General features: G+C 40.9%; 1 protein-coding gene across 2 annotated transcripts; it reads right to left on the bottom strand.

Annotated features, from left to right (window-relative positions):
* Window positions 1–5,579: 5,579 nt before the first annotated feature.
* LOC121334808 (INTS3 and NABP interacting protein) lies at window positions 5,580–17,034 on the bottom strand. Of its 2 annotated transcripts, none has more exons than XM_041402289.1 (6): window positions 16,888–17,034; window positions 16,415–16,522; window positions 15,787–15,874; window positions 9,500–9,602; window positions 6,894–6,984; window positions 5,580–5,977 (listed from the first exon to the last, which is right to left on the bottom strand). In XM_041402289.1, exons 3-6 carry the CDS (start codon window positions 15,809–15,811, stop codon window positions 5,882–5,884), a joined length of 315 nt encoding a protein of 104 aa, XP_041258223.1. In that variant the 5' UTR covers window positions 15,812–15,874; window positions 16,415–16,522; window positions 16,888–17,034; the 3' UTR covers window positions 5,580–5,881. The 2 variants fall into 2 exon arrangements, with proteins under 2 accessions (XP_041258223.1, XP_041258224.1); XM_041402290.1 differs by having other exon boundaries at window positions 16,884–17,013.
* Window positions 17,035–20,882: the final 3,848 nt, after the last annotated feature.

The raw sequence follows: 20,882 nt of genomic DNA, 5'->3' as shown, positions 1-20,882 counted from the left end.
ATTTATTTTTTGTAGTTGCTCTATCAATGCTTAGCTGAACAGAAGATCAGTAGCAAAGGCTGAATAAGCAGTTATTTGTGCCTATTAATGACTTCCTGTGCTTAGGAGCCTGTCTTATGTCAGGACACTGCTGTGTCAGATGATGAGCAAACCTATCAAAAAAAGTGGTCTATCCAAACAGACAGGTTAAGCAGGCTTGTTTGCTGACAGAGCAAACTGACCAGTTCAAGGTATTAAATTGAAAGTGATTAGGCCTGAATCTGACAAAACCAATCTGTGAGTGAGAGGAAGACTGGGACATATACACAGGCCCAGCTCAGAGGGAAAAGTCAGCCTCTGCAAACCTCAAAGTCCAGGGAAGCAGGCTGTGCTTAGAATGGAGTAGTTTCAAACCCACCCTTCATTTAGATGGGACATAAACGCCCCCTTGCAGAGACTACCAAGGGTGCTGGCAAGGCAGCCAGTCCTACACATGCCAATGCACAGTGTTTTCCTTGCTCTGGACAAACAAGCCCTCTGCTGGGCAGAGTTTGAGAACACAAGACTCTTGGTGTGTCTCTTCCTGGAAGGTTGTAAGCATTCAGTCCTTCTGACCCATCCCAGTTGTCAGCCAGCCGTGCAGTCTTGCTGGCAGAGAAATACCAAGACAGCAGCTGTGGCTTGGGCCGACATCTGGCCATTCCCACTTCCACAAGTGGCCACTGACTGACAGATGGATAAAATCTACAGTCATCCAGGCAGATGCTCTAACATATCTCTACTTAGGACATGCAGTGATGGCTAAACCCCCAGCACAATGGGCAACTTTATCTGATCACTGTTGCAAAGAACAAAGCACAAGAAAGAAAGCTCTTTCCAAACACACAGGATGTAACATTGCTCTCTTTTGGTTTCCACCTCTCCTACTCAAAATTTTAAACATAAAAGGCCCAAACTCTGTTGTCTTCGCCATCTGACAGAGAAAACCAAACCAAAGCTAAAGCACTAGCTATTAATGAAAGCAAAGACAAACCAAAAAGCAAAGAGCCCTGTGTCTTCTAGTAGGGGGTGATGAAGAGCTGATGGTGTGGGATGCAGAGCAGTACTCTCCACATGACGCCTCACACTAGCTGACTAACCAGGAGCTAATCCTGACAAGTCCATCGGCTTTCTGTGCAGCTGCAGGCATTGGAACCCCTTAGCATTTTTCTTCATCTGCAAAAATGAAGGTAACAGTAATCTAGTTTGCCTCATGTGAGGATTCAAGTAACACACTGAAAAAGACTGTGAAGATGTAAAGGCGCCTGTAAATCTAAACATATTTTTTACAATGAACTTACTACTGAAGTTTATGCACCACCACCCAGTTGTATAACATGCTAATATGTGTAATGTACATGCATAGTGAAGGTAACGCATGTAAGCTTGTGATTTGTACTTTCCAGGTATATTCTGAACAACTTTCAGACCCTATCTACAAAATCTTCATGAAAAAAGAAGCATCTACTGACACCAAAGTATCCACATTAGAGGCCTTAAAGAAAGCAGATTGAGAACAAGGTCACCACCTTGCATAATTCAATACCTGAATGAACCTGGCAGAGCGCAATAGCTGAGGAAAATAATTTCCTCACCAGTAGTTTAACGTAATTTTTCATAAAGTCTCACCGAAACAATCAAGCCTTCTCTATTTAATCCATTAAGCTTTCTCTCTAAAAAACGTGTATTCAAGGAAGGAATGTAAAGATCATTTTCCCAGACACATTTATAATTTGGTTCCTTCTATGAGGAGGAAGAACTAGGAAACAGGATGGTATTGTCTTTGTAAAATACCTGGGTCACGCTCTGTGCTTCCAATAAATGCAGAAACTCACTGAGCAAGCTATTAACCTAACAGCATGTGAAAACTACTTCACTGATTAGTTGTCAAAGTTACCATTCACCACAGAAAGCTCTGTATTTTAGCCCTCCAAAAGTGTTTCAGAACATACTGATTACCAGGCTTTCCGGACACAAGGGTGTTACTGGCAGGTGCTATAGAATTTTCCCTGTGTGTTAGCAAAATGTAAATCAGGCACACAGAGCTCTGGCCAGGTGGACTTTTCCAGCTGAGTGTCAGACAATCTCTCCCTCATTCTCCACCTCCTCCTTCAGAGGTGTCTGTGCACAGAGCCATCCAGCAGAACAGCTGTCTTCTGTTAACTTTTCCCTAAAGATTCACGTACCTGTAACATGGGAATGAGCTTTGATTTCAGCAGAAGGACTGACTGACTGTCCTTCAAGGCTTGCTATTTGAGCTGATCTGCCAGAAGGAGTTGTCACTGCCATGAATTTGACCATCAGGAATCATCCAGTTGCTTTCTCAGCCATTCTCCTGATTTTGAATGAATTAGCTACCGTAATGCTTAAGAGGATGCACTGAGATAGTCACTGCCTGCTCATGTCTGTGATCGCATAACCACACTGTTTCAGGCTCATTCCCTCCTTCAGCCCTTGTGCTCTCCCCCTACAACACTGCAGATTCTGTAAGAGAAGCTATAAAAGATGTGCACTCTTAAGATGCCATTGTCTGCATTTCCCTCCATCAGTTCAAGCTCATGTTCCCTGTAAACTGGTGGACAATTGACACTTTCCTCTTCTCCGAAGAGGCTGGGAAAAGCCTAGCCTCTTCATGCATTTCTTCAAGGCTTGGGTTGGAGCACTAACTTCTCTGCTATGTAGCAAGACGGTAAGTGACCTCTAGCCTTTAAATCACAAAAGTGATTTAATAAAAGCCTAGAGACATCCAAAGTGTGTACCTCAGACAAGGATCCTTGCCATGGACAGTGCTACCCAGCTGTGTCCACAGGACTAGAAAATTACTGGCTCGCTTGAACACTGTTGAAAGCACATGAAGGCAAAACCAGCATTTATCATTTTAACTAATTGAGCACATCAAAGCAATTAGGAAGATCTAGGCAAGATGCACAAGGGGCTGTAATTTCTTTCCACTATTTTGTTTCACTGAGTATTTTGTGTTATGATGTAAAGTCCAATACAACATCAGTTATAATTGATCAGTTTCATACCAGCACTTCTAGGAGTTCAGCAGAGTGAAAATACTAAGGAAAAAGGAGAGTAAAACCACTATGGTAGGAAATCACACATGGTTTTACAGGCCAAGCTTCTTGAGTTAAACCAGAGCATTTTGCAGCGGCTACTGTGGTGGGGAAATGGTGGGTGACTTTGGAAAACAAAGATGTCAAAACTTGTCTAGTGGAAGAAAAAGATGACAGAGCTAAGAAACAAGCTGTGGTTCAATTCTTTTAGTGCTTCAGAAAATCTTTGATCCCTTTACCTCATCTCTTCTTGCGAGATTACAACTCTGCCATCACTTAGAAAATCTGATCTCATGGTGCTTTAGCCCAGTCTATGAGCTGCTTCCACCCCACCATTCAGCTCTGACACAGACACTACACCAACCTGTGGTGAGTGGAAAGGCCAATTTCTATTGTAGCAAATTAAATAAAATTACGTGAGTCACGTGTGTTGAGGCACACAGGTCAGCACTATATTACAAGCCTTCAGTTTTCATGTGATCAACTTAGTGGTTACTGCTAGAAGCAACACATCCCAGATACTTCCTGGTTCACATTTATTCTAACTGGTAATAATTTGAATTTGAACATGTGGTTCCAAGAGAAGGGGTTTTGCTGAAGTTACTGCATAGGGATAGATTAATGTATCCAATACTGCTAATACAAGGAAAAAAAGAGTGGCAAGAAAAACTGATCCATCTGACAGTAATTGCTTGAATCTGTCATTTTAAGACAGGCGCTTCCATATATGTAATTTGTGTATTTGACAGTTAATCCTATCTACATATATCACCAAGACCCTCACAATTGCAAAGAATAATTTGAAACATTATAAGTTTAAAATATCACAAGAGCTGCATTCATTCCCCCACCCGCCATTCCTCATTCTTGAGCTCAGGCCCTGAATTTCCAAAAGCAGGTCTTTCAATACCCAAGGTGAAAATAACCCAGCCAACAAGTGTTAACTCCTTCAGTGGAGCAACCATAACTTGCCAAGGGAGAAAGATGATTGCTGTTGCACTGCCTGGATCATTTGCAGTCTGTATGATGATACTGAAAGATTCTATAGTTCAAATATGTGGCACAGAGCTCCTTTAATGTTCATTCAACTCAAATATAAAATCCATGCTTTCTGCTGCATCTGCTTTAACATCTTTGTCTCTGTATGTTTCCAAGTTGGACAGATTCATAGCTGTCTCTTTTACACTGAGATTTGCACATCTTTTTCTTCAAAGCATCTAATAAGATGTGCAGCTCACACTGCAGAATAACGAATAGACAGGACAATTTCATATGGTAATTTCATAATTGGTAATTAAAAAGTTACACAGAGCCAACCACAGAAAATAGAAGTGACTTCTTTCTCCAGTGCCCACAAAAACCATCATCATTCCCCTGACTCATCACATCAGAACCCAGAAAAAAAAAAGCATATGGTATGAATAGTTGTTAAAATTGCACATCTTTAAGCTCTACCAGGCTGGGTCTAGAAGATTCTCCTTCCTGAAAATGTTTCAGTATGCTCTGGTTTCTGCAAAGGTCTATTTTCAGCTGAGGTATATGAAAGCAGTGGCATTTTCCTTATACCTGCACCCATCTCTTGGTAGTTGTTCTGTATTCATGATTACTGCAAATATTAACAGTAAAATATGAATAGATAGTTCAGTAGTGCTTATTTGGTTCAGGCAATCTCCTGCATATATAAACAGAATACCCTAGATGTCCTTAAGGAAATGCCAATTACAACCCTGGAAACTTAGGGACAGCTGAGTTTCTGCAAAGGACAGAGCTGTTTCAAATGGGCACCAGTTTAACAGATGCTTTCTGATTTATCATTCTCATGTAAGTTTTCCTGTTCTTTTCTGTTTTCTAAAACTTGCCTCCATAGGCAATGCAATCAGTGTCGTAGCATAACTGCATAAGCAAAGCTGTGGAGATATAAGAAAGTCTAAGTAAGGACTGTTTTTCACTCTAAGATACTTTATCCTGGTAGCACAATCACAGTTCCAAAATAATTTACCTTAAGATCAATAGATTTTCTTCCAGCAGGAAGCTGGGATTGTTTACCACAGATAAAAACACCAAGGAAAAAAGTGAACAAAAATAAAACACACTGAGTCTTGAAAAATGCATAACTAGAAAAATTTGACCTTTTAAATGGAATTGTCTTTGCAGACAACACTTTCCATCTGAGATGTCCAGAGAAGTTTTGATATTTTGTCCATAAAAAGACTGTTAGAAACATTTACTTTTTTCCCCACTTTAATTAATTTTCACATTTCACAAAGCAAGGTAAGAGGCAGGCACACTGTAACTAAGGACTTAAGACCAGATGATGCTATAATGGTAAAAACAGTACAGTAGAAATGTTTCTGCATAGGAGAGGGTGGGACAGGAAGACTGGCTGATGCATTTGACAAATTCGTGTCTGTTTTGATGGACAGAAATAATTTTCATTATTCATTACAAAAATCATACCTGTACATAATAAAAAGAAACGCAAATGCTGTCAGATTGTGCATCTTTTGGTAACTCTGGTTTGGACATTTATTTAAAGGAAGCACTGAAACAGGGAATAGCAAACCCTGTGCACTTCAAACTCCAAGAAAAGTCTTGCATTTGACTTTGACCCAACAGAGGAACAGAAATACAGGATAAAAAATTTTCAACACTATTTCCCCATCACTAGAGCTCACACTCCTGAATGGCATCTGCAAGAACCCAGAAAAAAAGTAGGTCTTAAGATACATAAAGAAATTAAAAGGTCAAACAGCTCTTGCTATGGACAAAAATCGATCTTGAATTTCTGAGGCAAACAACATTCCTCATTCTGCCTCAAGTCGAGGTAAGACAGGAAGAATAAGATTTCCAAATGCAGAGTCTTGAGTTATGAAGTATCCTGAGGAGTGTGCATGTGCGTGCTGGAAAGAGAAAAGCATTTGTTAAAGCATCTCTCCCTGCAGCACTGACATGATTTAAGACTTCATGGCTTCTGCAGCATTACTTATTTATTTCTCCCGGTTTGCTCCTTAATTCTGATAGTCAAATTCAAACCCAGCATTTTAGATCAGCTACATCAGAATAGCGCCTATCAAAGCAATTAATTTGGACATTATCTTCTGCTCTTTTCAGCCAACCCCATGGAGGTGGTGCAAATCAACTGATTGCTTTTCTTTGCCTAGACCCCATGTTGCCTAGACCCCATGTTGCCACTTCCACTCCCTTCCATAACCAACTTGCAATTCTTGGTTTATGACAGCTGCTACACAGAGTGCCACCAGACACCATCCCAAACATGGGACACCAGGATTCTGCTCATGTGATGTGATACTCATTGCTCACCTGAGGGAGGCAGCTGTTGTATGGCTCTGGAACACCTTTGTGAAATCCTACATACCCCTTCCCGGTTCAAAGGCTGGACTCCAGCAAGTTAGATGTTCACATTCCCTCCCTCCACCAGTAGGGAAGAGCCCTCCTGGATCTCAAATTCAGCCTGAGCTTTTAAGTGTGCCCTTGGAGTGATCAAGGGTAACTGGCAGAGTGAACTGCACCAGCAATAGCATGGCCAGCAGGCCAAGGGGAGCCATCTGAGCTCAGTCTGAGACACAAACTGGGGGGAGTTCAACAGAGACACAACGACATGGCTGTGGGGCTGGCTGGAGCTCTCCACGCCAAAGGACATGTTTCATCATAACAAATGAGACTTTACTTTGACAAATACAGAAATGAGAGATACCTGATCTCTAAAAGGGGCTTTTCAATATCTCTAGGAGCAGGGCTGCTCTCTGAAGGGATGCACACCTAAACAGAGCCAAACTGAACTCTTTATCAGCTCACCTGCAGTGCAGCCTTCTGCTGTGCTGCAATGTGCTGTTGCTCAGCATGATCACGGAAATCCTTATTCAGAGGTGATCTTGCAAGTGCAATGCTGCAAGAAAGAACAAGATGGTATGACACAGACCACAGCCAAAACATGTTTTCTTGCCATTCTAGCCGTGGATACGATGACTTCCTGAGCTCTCATTTCACTCACAGCTTGACAATTGTCAGTTACTGTTTGGAATTACTATCTGTAAATATAAGAGAAAAAAAAAAGAGTAGATGGAGTGACCACAGCTGTACAATTTGAGCCATCATAAACAATTCCTGCCAAACTAAACCTGAAGCCGATTGTGGATTTCGCCCATGGGTAGAGTCCCACTGAAGTCAATGAAACCACTGGGGTGCAGTGTTCAACAATGCAAGGAACTTCTACAGCAGCTTTGTGCTTTCACCACTACTCAGTCACTGAGTGACTGTTCTAAACAACTGTGACAAACAGGAGCACTAACAAGAGCTCTGCAGACTTCAGTACAACAACAGGTCTTCGGTGGGGGGAAGCAGCTCACTACCTATGATAAAGGAGCTTCCTACTGATGTTAACTGAAATAATGATTCTTTGGGAACAGCCTGGAGTACCTAAAACTGATTTAGCGTATCTCACTGCAGCATAAGGCTTCAAATTAAAATTTACTGATGTTTTTTTCTTGTCTTTTATACCTTAGGACTTGTCTGCCTTATTAAACCAAAAAGAAGACAAAAAGCACCACCAACTCTATATATAAAGATACACGGAAATCAGGTGATGGTTGCCATTAGAACTGAATCACCAGACAATTCTCAACTACCTCTGAAACTGTCACTGGAGACTGCTGCTGAAAATCCTGCTCTTACCAATAACAGAAAAAGAAGTACAAATGACAAGGATTCCAAGCAAATTCATCAACTGAATTTTACCAGCAGTTTCAATGTCAACTGCTGATTTGGTAAATCAGTTTCTGAGAAGCAACCATGCTCATGAAAAGATGCACAGCCAAATCTATGCCCAAATGCATAAGAAAAGCTAAACAATTCAGAAAAAAATTTTGCTTATGGCAAGTATTATGATAAGTTTCACTGCTGGAAAAGAGTACTACTCAGTTTATTTAAAACACAGTATTTTCAGTGATTTTGGGGGTATTTAATTTGCAATTTGTCATCTGTACTCTCTAACTTTTCAATATGATTTCTGTACATAAGCTTAAGGCTCCACCATAAGCTGACATTTTTCAAAAGAGGTCTCCTGTTCTTGGATACAGGATTTTCACGTGCCAAGTCCAGAAATCAATTAATCCATTCACCCTTATGCTGTCCCTGCCACTGCTGTGCTTTAGGTACATCAAGCTCTTCTGGTCAAGTTTGCACAATTTTATGGTCTCAATTCTGACAATTCTGTGGTCCAAGACCTTTGACACAACATCAAAAAACTGTCAGGTTCTCAAAAGTCACACATCAGAAAAATCACACCAAAAAATCACACCAAAGCAGAGAGTCTGACTGCTGCATTGTACGTTCCACCCATGTCCACCTTCAAAACTAGAAAATTCTAATTCTGCTCACTAGAATACAGTGTTGTATTTCCTTAAAGAAAAAAGAGAGTAAACAAGCACTACCTGAAGCTCTGTCAGACTTACAATGAAGCACTGAAACACTGTTGCCAGGAGCTGTATGTAACAGTATGATATTCTGATTTTCTTTCCAACAATTTTGCTCAGCAATAACCACATGAAGTTATTAATAGTAACTTCTTACCTCACTCAGAAGTCTACATCAGGAAATTTCAAGTATTCTGCATGTTTTTTGACATTATGAAGGAATTAAAAATGCCGTGGAATCTCTCAGAAGAAAAGACAGGGGCAGCACTCAGACTGTAGTCAGAGTATTTGTCTCTCGTACAGGTGTTGTGTGTTACACGGTGTCTAGAACGAGGCACTGCACTCACATAACCCCAAAGTTTAAGGATGTCAATTTCTCCACATAAATTATTGTGTGATTTTCTAGTTACTGATTTATGACAAAACTCTAATCTTCTTGTCTTGTATGGGAGACATCCAGAAACACCCTTCAACTCAGATTAGACTATTACACTTTATGGTGCAGAATCATCCCTACAACACAGCATCTTTTACAGGATTATCTGCTATAACATACACTGTTTTCCTGCACATAGGGAGTTTCAAGAGTAACTCACTCCTGCTGTAATTGCTCTTCTCTAAGCACACAGAATCCTGAACCTAATGGTCTGCTACTTCCATTCCCCAGAGCATTTCAGCTTAATAATGAAAGGTTTTCTCAGTGTCTGCTTCCTGATTTTTCTTTATGGTCGAATTTAATACACTTGAGTAAGCATATCAGCTTCTCTCATTCTCAAATGGAAATGATAGAAGCCAAAATTCATGCTATGTGAACCACTTTAAATACTAACATGTTTCTAAAGAGCAATGTCCCTCTGCCTTGGTATTAAAGATGGTCAGAAAACACTTCTGTTAAGTATTTATATACATTTACAGCTCACTAGCTGTTTGGCTTTTTTTTTTCCTTGATGCAATCAGTGATGTCCCAACAGGTCTAAGAACATAAAATACCTGGCTCCAGGGTGATTTGTGGAAGACTGGTTTTGCATAAGTAACTTTCTCTTCTCCTTGTCTAGTTCTGCCAGGATTGCAACCCTATTTTTATTCTGGAAACCTGGTGAGAATGACAGAAAAATATTAGAGATATTTATTTGACTTCTGTGGCCCAACTCTAACCCTGTGGGATTAGAAATTCCAGTAGAAAATTACTCTAAGATGAATAAACTGATCTTCACTTGAAAAGACTATTATTAAATAGACTTCATTTTCCAGCATGCAATAGCTTCCATAAGCTATCATGCATATTATTACATTTTAAACAGAGGCTTTTAACTCACGTTAGAGCCTATCCCTTCCCAAGCCAGCTCTGGAACTACAATCAAGGTTTATGCTCAGACAGCTGCCTTCCAAAAAAAAGAAGTAAACTTACCAGGTTCTAAATTTAAAAAGTAGTCACTGAATGTTCAACTCAACAATAACAATGGAGCAATATATGCATGGGGCTTAGTTTCTCATGTCAGTGAACTCAAACTGTAACACAAGCATTTTATATATATATAACAGATAAGAATGAGCAAATCACTAAGCTTGCACATGTGTTTACACAAACATGTTCCATTCAATCTATGAATAAAAGTTTAAATATAATGTGTCCTATACACACTACCCTTATTCCAAGTATGATGAAATGCTGGAATAGAGAAGCAAATTTAAACTATTAAACTGTCTGTACACAATAAAAGAATGTGGCCTCCATTTGCTTTCATCATTCTTCCAAAACAACCTTGAATACTAAAGAAGGGGTCAGGAAGTAGGGTGACTTGAGAGAATTTCAAAAATGCCCAAAATAGTTGTCACCTATGTATTTTTAAAGTTGCCTTCTAAATGCAAACATGGCAAACCTCCTGTACCTACACAGGACTCATATAATAAAGGATCTCACGGCAGCCCTCAAACAAACCAGAGGCACAAGCCCTTGCTGTTGCCCAGTATGCCCAAAGAGCACAGCTGAGGACAAAAGCTCCAGAGCTGACTCTTACATGCCTCTATGCCACCAAGGACACTCCTCATGTCAGAAATGCACACTTCTTCAATCTCTTATTTGCTGCTGTTCTATAAATAACAAGCTATGACAACATCATAAACAAAAAAAAAAACAAAACAAAAAAAAAAGTAAAAGTCAAGCTCTCCTTTATTTCCTCCACACAAAAAGTCCAAGATTCCCCTGGAAGTCGCTGTGTGCTGTGCCCCGGCCTTGCAAGCTGTCTTAGTGACAGCACTAAAACATGGTAGCCCACAAGCTGTGAGGAAGGCCACACACGGTAACTCTTAAGCATGTCAAGGTAAAATTATTTATTCTCAGAAGCTGCACTCCAAGTTCATCCTCTTTGACAGACCTTGTGCTGATGCTCATCTACATAATCCAGAATTTCTTTCATCTGCATGGCTTAATGAAGGAAACAATCACCAGAGAGAAACCTTCAACTCTAAATAACATCTGTACTGCCTTGCTATCAAACTCTCACCTTTTTCTTCTACCATGCCTAATATACACACACCATAAACTTCAGTGTCTCAAGAGTTCTTTAAAGGAGCACAGTCTTTTGATTACATTGTACTGGATTTGTATACAATATTGTATATTGTATTGGATGTACGATCACCCACAATAATTTTGATATTTGTTAACAAGATTTTCAGTTACATTTAATTAACTGGAATTTTTCTGTCCGCTAATCTCTCCTTCCTGTGTAGCATTAGCTCCACTTAAACTCTGTTTGAAAAGAGTACTGATTCAGGCCTTTGATGTTTCTCTGCTCTTCGGATATGGTACGCTATCACTTTTTTTTTTTTTTTTAAGACCTTGGGCTTGCAATGAATCTGAAACCTTAAAACTGAGCTGACATACAAAGCCTGACAAATCTTGCCAACAAGCCAGGATTTAATTATCTCTGAGCTGCAGCTAGCCCAGACTTTACTTTCTTGTAAATTTTGGAGACAACGTGTGGATATGATAATTGAATCACCTCTTAGACGGCCTGACCTAAAACAACCATATGTTTGTATGCTCAATCTACACAATTTTAATCCAAAAACCTTTATACTTTACCTATTACTCCGCACCCTACTGATACTGCTTGCTTATCCTAAACTGCATAGATTTAAATGCATGCTTGGAATTCACAAGATATGACTAAGGAAAGAAAAAGGAGACTGCTTTTTAATGTAAGTTTGTGATCTAAAAAAAATGAAGATTAAATATGCTTAAATTTATCATGAAACAGATGGTATGATTCAGAAAAGCCTGAGACATTTCAAATGCTGTTTTTAAACTGTGATCAGAAACAGTACAAGACTGTCTTCTATTCTGAGTCTTGTTACAGTATCTTGCGGAAGAAACTCTAGAGGTAGTCAGAAGAAACTCGAGTATCTTCTCTTTCCTCATACCTCTAATAACAGCTTTGTGGTGTGTTTTTTGTTTGATTGTTTGTTGGTTGGGTTTTTTAAAGTAGTATTTTGCACTAGAGTTCAGACAGTAACCATCACCAACCCGCTGTGCTGAAAAAGTAATTTGTCTAAGAGAATTTGTTACTGGTAAGGAGAAAAAAAGCCTGTTTAAGAAAGTGGAGAAGCATATTCAACATATACATGTTAGTACTCCTCAGCTGAGCAACATGATCTTCCTGCAGGTAAACTTCTTCAATGTGCAAAGCAAAGCCTGCTCATTTAAAGGTTAACAATGAAGGAGGTGGGACATGAGAAATCCATTTTACAGAGAAATTCTGGCATCCTTAGAAAGTAATTAGCCATATCTGGCAATAAATAAACAAGACTTTCATTTAGATTTGTATTTGTGCAGGACCAGGAAGATTACTTGCACCTATTTTCTGCACATGAAAAGCAGAAAGCCAGAGAAAGCTGAAACCTTGCTGAGTGATACTGGCAGCTTTAAGAGCTCACAGAAGGCCTCTCTCTTTAACCTAATCTCAACATTTTATCTACCACCCTAACCCTTACCTACGTCAGTTAGCTCTTCTAACTAACTCTGCAGGGCAAGCAACAGGATTAGCTTTATCTGTTTTAATTTTTTGCTTTTCATTGATTATCTTTTCTCCATGATCTGTTTCCTTGATCTTTCCTTGATTTGTTGCTTCAGATTCACAGCACATTTAAGTTTTTTCCAAGATGCACCTTTTATCCGTAGATGTGTAACAGCGCTAAAAAGCCCTCTGTTACTTTGTGTTCAAGATATAGCTTTGAAAACATTTTCTACGTGTATGTCAGCTCCAACCTCTGAACATTGACAAGCACTGCATTTTGTCCTGCCTGCTCAATTCAGAAAGGACTCAAAGCAATTTCTTTACTGAAGTGCATGTTTCTATAAATGGCAGCATTCATGAAGTGAGGCAGCATCCTCTTAAAAAGCAGACTCTGAAGACCATATTAAACACACCACTTGCAAAAGAAATGGAGTAATTCTATTCCGATGGCCTCTTCTGCTTATGATGACTGGCATCTCAAAACATCATCTGAAAGTCTGCTGCATGCCAAATACTCTCAGTAACAGTTTACATCTGGATATGCTTTCATATACTTTGTGTGACAATGAAACAGAAGGTATACTGGTTATTCAGTAAATTAAGTTGAATTGCTTAAAAATACATGAGTATTTTGTCTGTGCCTCCAGAAAAGAGCTACATACATAGCTGAATATAAGTAACTGATAGCTGTATGGCTGCAAAGTTCTCAAGTACTATGCTTACACACAGATCAGACTCAGATGGGGAAGAGCAAAACACGTAGATGATGACATAACTGAACACAGAACAGCACAATCTTCCTCTTCAGACTCTGTGAACAGAGAGCCAAATCTAGCTACTTAGACTGTGCTCTATGAATGTCCCCACATACCTTTAGGGAAAAGCATAAAAAACTTTTACGACATAAAGAGACTTTAGAATTGCTGCAGCCTGAAACTTAGAATTCTGTTCATATTTCAAGAGCTTCTTCTTCCAACACACCAGAACTCTTATTTTCTGAAACATTCAGCCCTGTCTGAAGCAGGATCTGTACTTTTTCCACACCTGAGGACCAAAATGAGAATTCTGTCCTGAGCAGTAACATCTCTCTCATGTCAGATGAGGGCTCACACACAGAGTGGCTAATTCAGTTACACACAGCAAGGCTCTGGCCCTGCTGCACACAAGCAAAGGCATTTCACAAGAGCAGCCTGATGAATGGCATGTTGCCTAAGTACTGTGAAGTACTGCAGTAGGAGCAGCGTATCTCTGAGCACCTGGAAGTATTTGCTGTAATTCAGAAGCTGATTTCCACCCCTCAAAGTGTATCACTCTGGTCAATCAGTGCATGTGGTGGACAACACACAGCATACAGCAAGATCTTCCAATGCTTGAAAATGCCATCAGTTCCCTGTGGTACTAATGAACTGAAATAAGGCTTTTCATTCAATTCTTCTTGGTTTTTCTGCATTCGCATGCAGCTCACCACCAAGAGTGCTTTTCTAAGAGGCCAGCGAATAAAAGCCTAGTCCAAAAAATCTTAACTTTTATAGTCCAAGTCTGTTATCAATGGAAAACTCAAATTTACTCTTAAGAAAATACCTTATACAAATCAAAGGAAAAGCAGTAATTTGGTACAAAAAGTTACGATCACAGTCTGCCTGGGGTGTAGAAGGTTAATGTTTAATTCATCCTTACAACTCTGCCTGAGTAAGTGCTACCATTCATAACCCTTCAGGTGAGCATTTCAGTAAACTTGTATTCTTTTTGTCCAAGTGAAAAGAATAGATTAATTTGAACAATACTAATACATATGCCAAGAGGCAAGCTAAAAATGCAGTGTTTTCCACAGTCCTTTTCACTACCAGACTGCATCTAGCAAAGACAGAAACTCTGAACTGTTGTTTATATTTACCTGTTCCTTTCTAATTTTCCTAGTTGGACTACATATAGGCTTATTTGGTAATTAAACTTTAGATAGTGTTTCTTGTCTCCTCAATCCAAACAATTTTCAAATAATAATGGCATGGTTCCTTTAATGAGTCTGTAAAGGATATCTCAAATATAAAAGGCTCTATTAAATTGTAACACTCTGGAATCGGGAGAGAAGCAAAGGTATTCTGGCAATAAAATCTGATCTCTCAGTAAACCAACATATTTAAGAAAAAGCAGCTTTTAACTCTCTATGACTACATTCTATTCCTTGCAATGATGCCGATTTTGGTATTCACAGAATAAAAGCAAGATTTACCATTATGTACCAAAAACTTAATCAGAGTTAAAATTTCCAAACAGACAGCTCTGCAATCTGCAGTACTTCTCTGTCAACACCACACAAAATTTCAAAAAGCACTCCTGAAACTACCTCCTTTTCATCAAGTAGCAAGTAAAATCTGTCGTTTGGACCCACATGAGTCATATGATACCCCCTGAAGTATATTCCAGCAAAACCAGGTTTGCAGGACTGCTTGAGGTAAGGACACAAAGACAGACCTACAAAAAGTCTCTGCTTGCTGGGAAATTGAACCCAGAATTCATTTCTCGTAACCAAGTAAGGAAGAGCCATACCTGAGAAGCTTTTTCCTCAGCTCCTCCATACAAGAAAAGCCTCGGAGTTCCCCTAAGGTTTCCAGAAAACACCTCTAGAGGGCGATTTAAGATCCTCCTTCAAATTTACTGGGTGACACCTCCAGACCCTCAGCCTCCTCTAAAGCACATGCATTACCTGGATAGATGGACCATTACTAAGATTTTTATTATTCTAAGGATACAATGGAGATGCATCCTGGTAAAAAGGAACATTTCGTCGCAGTTACCATTACGATTTTAACTGGCTTTTTCTCCTAGGCCTGGCCAATTGCCTGTGACAGATATTACTGCCTGGGTCTTGCTGTTCCCAACATGACATGGAACATATTTGATTTCTGGCTGTTCTCTGATGTTGAGTGCAATAGCTGCAAGTCATGCTAAAGGCCAAGTGTTTTAAGTGCCTGAAATAAGCTTCAGGAAATGATCACTGTATCACAGGCATGATACCTACTTCCTAACCCTGAGCACAACACTATGCTCAATAATGAAGAGCTTCCCAGCCATCAGTGGTCTTTTTTAACCATTAAATATGTGTGTACCTCATCCCAGAAGAATTGCTGCCATTCTGCTGCTTTCAGCCCCATCTCTCTTTCCTTTCTTCACCTTTCCATAAAAATAAACTTACAGTTATGGTGACTTCACTGATATTTTGCATTCACTTTTTCCTTGAATACTTAAATTAAAACCTACCTTGTCCTGAAGGATTTGCTGCCATCCTTCAATTTTCAGCCCTTGTTTTATTCAGCTGGAGTTCAAATATTTTAACCCCCACAAATATCTGCAAAACAGGCACAATATAAGATGAAAATAGTCCTTTAAGAAAAGAGCTTGGAATTCAATCTGTTAGAGACTTCATAAATATGGCAACTGTTAGAAAGCCCAAGCTGAACACACCATGTGTGCTGCTTAAAATGTATTCTACAATATATATTGTTCTAGCTGAAACTTTAGGCTTGAAATACCAAGGGTTGTGATCAATCCTTTTTTTCAGATTCTAGTAATTTCTATTAGTAGAAGTAGTAGTAATTTCTTATCATTTCTATTCTACTAAAAATAATATACATAATTGTAGTCATACACTTATTTTCCCAAATGAACGTCTTCTGACAAGGCATGTCAGATTACACTTAAGAATTACATCAAACCTTTGAAGTCCTTAAAAGCTGAAGCCTTGGAAGAACACAGTTTAGGCCCTAACTCAAGAAAAACTGATTGTTTGAGGAGAGGCTATTTAAATCCCACATACAAGGCCAGCCACAGTTAGCTGCAGTGTGGCAAAACAAAAAAGGAGGCCTGCTGCTCCTCGGTCATACATCACCTCGGACCACCACCAACATCTGTTTCCATCAATGTGCCAGGCTGTAAAGTGCAGTGGCGAAGAGCTCTGGCTCAGCCAGGCGGAGGCGAGGGACAGGAACGCTGAATCCTGCAGGAAACGTGGAGCACAAGTCAGTCACACTTCCACGGGAAACCGCGTCATCGCTACGCTCTGGACCTGTGGGTCCCTGAGCAGCAGCGCTGCGGTGGATTAATACCTCATTGACAGCATTAATTAAGCGCAGTGAGAGCGGTCGGGACGGGTTTCTCCAAGAGCCAGGAATGGCCTGACCCACTCTCGCCGCTGCCCACTTCCCCCCACACACTCGGGAATGGGCTTTCCCGCTAGACTCTCCCCTCCCGCCCACAATGGACGGATGGCTTCCTCGGCTCTCCCCAGCCCGGGGGCGATGCCCCGCCCCAGGCCAGCCGGCCTGGCCGAGGCCCCTGCAGTCCCTCCCGCCACCCACCTACCCGAGAGCGCGGGCGCTCCGGCTCCTTTTACCCCGCTCGCCCTTCCCGCAGCGCGGCCGCGCCGCCCCCGCCCCTGCTCGTGACGCTCGCACAGCGCGACAGCGCCCGCGCCCTCCGCCGTGCCTGGGCCCTCCTCTCTTCCCGGACCCTCCCCTCGCACTTCCCGCGCCCTCCTCTGTGGCCTCCCCTCGCACTTCCCGCGCCCTCCTCTGTGGCCTCCCCTCGCACTTCCCGTGCCGTCCTCTCTTCCCGTGCCCTCCCCTCGCCCTGCCCAGGCCCGCCGGGGTCGCAGTTGTGCGTGTGGAGGCGCAGGGGGCCGCGCGGAGTGTGGCGCTCAGCGGTAAGGCAGCGTTTGCCTGAGTTTGCTCCTGCCGAGGACATCGGCCTGGGGACAGGAGCAGGCGCCAGGGTTTCAGGCTTGGGCCACACAATGGGGACTCCAGGCAGCATCGAGGTTAAATAGTAAAAACACCCACAAGTGGAAGGGAAAGGGTCACGAAATCAGGTTGGAAAAGACTTCCGAGGTCATGGAGTACAGCCTGTGACCCAACACCACCCCATCAACCAGACCATAGCACTGAGAGCCACATCCAGTCATTGCTTAGCACTTCCAGGGACGCTGACTCCACCACCTCCCCGAGCTGGGCAACTCATTCCAAAATCTAATCGCTCTTGCAAGGAAGAACTCCCCTGGTGCAACTTGAGGTTGTGTCCTCTTCTCCTGTTTCTTTTTTGCTTTAAATCACTGCCAAGCAAATTGTGTTTGAACACAGCAGCAATATTTGGAATTATTACAGAGAGGTGTGTTCATGGAACTGGTGCATGGTTTGTTTTTGGAATGTCAAGCAACAGCAGTATAGGTGAAGGTATCTGATTAAATGATCCAGTCTGACCTGGGGAATAAACCATAGTCTTAAAGCAGCAATCTAAGACTTTTTATGCCCTTATGGTTAAAATACTTATTTGAATCAAACTGGTCTGAGTAGCAGCTGTAGCTTTGATTGTACATAAATCAATTATTAAGAATTGCTATAAATAAATAATTTAAAGGCTGCATACAGATGGGGCCAACTCTGACCTCTTTGCAGCCAAAAATCAGTCACGTTGTCTGCTTCAGGGGTTTTTTAAGGCACTAAACAATTTTCATGAAATAAAGGCCCTTTTTCTTCTTTAACTGAATGTAAGGATAAGAACATGAAAACAGTTACCTTTTTTTTTTTATTACTTAGTTCAAGATGTCTATGTAGACATGCTTTTACTGCAGGATATTAAATTTTTTAGTATTAACATTTTGATGGTGTATGTAACAGGCACTTCTGAGCAAATGACCCTTACAGCAAGGGTAAGTCAAGTCTTCTGCATTCTGCAGGGCATTTTATTTCATCTGCTTTCTCTTTCATTAAATGCTAGAAGTCCATAACCTCCTCACTCTTCAGGCCTAAAGTGGAAAAACAGCTTATTAAAAACTGATGATTTAGTTACAATGGAATTATTTATATTGGTAAGAAAACACATAGGGTCACACTAATTGATTAGCCTGTACAACCACATATTACAGAAATACTGAAGGCAATTGACAATTACTAAAGATGCACTGCAGCCAGTTTTACTATCTTGAAGAAATAAGTTACGTTTTTGAGAGTGTACAGAATACATAAAAATCTTGTTAGTGTCTATAATAATGGATTAATTTGTCTTAAAATAGTGTGCCTTAGTATTGTACACATGGATTCTGTGAGATTGACAACAACCTGCTAATCAAGTATGCTGTCCTTCCATTTATATTTTTCAAAGACATGCACACTGTTTGACATTTGTAACTGAACAGATTTGTGTCTGAAAACTTGTAATGTCCAGATGTAGAATTTAGTTACCATGATTGTTTTCCTGGTAAAAGCAATGTGTGCGTGTGTGTGTGTGTGTGTGTGTGTGTGTGTTTGTGTAGGGAGGTGTGTGTGTGTGTGCCTGTACCCAAACCAGCAGACAATCTCGGGGAGTTTTCTGTTTGTTTTAAAGCCCTGTTGATTTATACTGTGGGAAGCAAACATTACTGCCATTCCCACATGTATTTTTGTCAACTGTTCTCTGTGCATGAACAGCTGACTGATCACCTGCCCTCCTGATTCTGTTTTGGTATTGCTTTTTGTTTTGTTTCATTTTGTTATTTCTCATTCTGCCTTTAGAAATGTAATATGTGCTAATTTTTTTCCTTTTAATTATCCCTTGGGTAATTTGCAGACCATTTTATCTAAACATCTTGCTTGCAGTCATTAACTGCTGAGGAGGAGGGTGAGTGAAGAGCAGCACAGCATCCAAACTAATAATCCTACCTGGTGCCATTCTCTGTGATGTCATTCCAGGACTGAGGATGTAAGTGATTCTGAAAAGATGCAGTTTGAGGCAGACAGGCCTACCTGCTGTGCTCCTCTTTACACAGCTAACCGTGGCAAGAAGAATTAATTAGGGGACAGTGGTCCTTGTTTGGGGATCAAGAAAGGAAGGTAGAGAAGGAAGAAGCAGCAAGACAAGGAGGAAGAGTCAGGAAACTCAGGTGAAGAAAAGCTGGGACTCATTAATTCTACATTTCTGTACGAGTGTGGTGAATGTTGATCATAGCAGTATCTTCGAGCATCTCTACAAAAACATGATCATGCCTCAAGTCAAATGATCCATTGGCTTTGGGGGAGGAGTTTCACATCCATATGTTATCAATTAATTTCTCCTTAGGTTGTAGAAACAGGAAGAAGTGTAACCCCTTAAAGGAATGGTGTCTAATCTCCAGTGTGTCACAATACTTTTGCTTGAAACTCCTCTTTTTTGTTCAGCATAAGCAAATTAAAAAGTCAAATAAAGCATTTATAGCATGTCTTTTGGAAACCCATTACAAAATCTTCACTTTATAAGGAGGCCATTCTTGAACACTGCCTCACAAATCTTGCCATGCTCTTCCTTCAGACATTAAATGCTGTTTTTCAGGCTGGCTGTTCTCATCATCTTGGAGTAGGGGGAGCTTTGTATCCCATTATATAAACAAAAGCTGTGTTAAATTGAGTGTAGTTCTGAATGAATACAAATTGCAACATGGAGATGTGGTGGGATGACTCACATGGCTGGAGCACTGCACTGGATGGCTCAAGCTCTTCAGAAGAGACAGGAAAGGGAGAAGAGGTGGAGGGGTAGCCCTTTATATTAGGGAGGCTTTTGATGCCATGGGTATTGAAACTAATGAAGCTGACAATGAAGCTGAATACCTGTGGGTAAGAATTAAGAAGAAGGTGAACAAGGCTGATATCCTACTGGGAGTCTGATATCATATACCCAACCAGGATGAAGAGGTGGACAGCTTATTCTATAAGCAGATAGAGAATGTTTCAGGATCACCAGCTCTTATTCTTGTAGGTGACTTTAACCTACCAGATATCTACTGGGAATTTAATACAGCAGAACAGCGACAGTCCAGGAAGTTCTTAGAGTGTGTGGAGGACAACTTTTGTCACAGCTGGTGAGTGAGCCCACCAGGGGAGGGGCTATTTTAGATCTGCTGTTTTCAAATAGAGGTGGGAGATGTAGTGATTGGAGTCCACTTGGGGAAGAGTGATCATGAAATTATGGAGTTCTCGATATTTGGTGAAACGAGGAGGAACATCAATAAAACGTTTACATTAGACTTCTGAGGGCAGACTTTGGCCTATTCAGGAGACTTAGAGAGTTCCTTGGGAAGCAGCCTTTAAAAACAAAGGAGTCCAGGAAAGGTGGGTGTGCTTCAAAAGAGAGATACTGAGGGCACAGGAAGACACTGTCCCTGTGTGCCGTAAGATGAGCCGATGAGGCAAACATCCAGCCTAGATGGGCAACAAGGTTTTGGAGGAACTTAGGAATAAAAAGGATGTATCATCTTTGGAAGGAGGGTCAGGTCCCTCAGGAAGTATTTAAGGGGGTTGCTAGGGCATGTAGGAAAAAAATTAGAGAGGCCGAATTCAGTTTGAACTTAATTT

The sequence above is a fragment of the Onychostruthus taczanowskii genome, unplaced genomic scaffold (genome assembly GCF_017590055.1).
Source record: "Onychostruthus taczanowskii isolate IOZ18803 unplaced genomic scaffold, ASM1759005v1 scaffold196, whole genome shotgun sequence".
Classification (NCBI taxonomy): Eukaryota; Metazoa; Chordata; class Aves; order Passeriformes; family Passeridae; genus Onychostruthus; species Onychostruthus taczanowskii.
The sequence above is the reverse complement of the archived record's forward strand: the minus strand, read 5'-3'. Positions and strand labels throughout refer to the sequence as shown.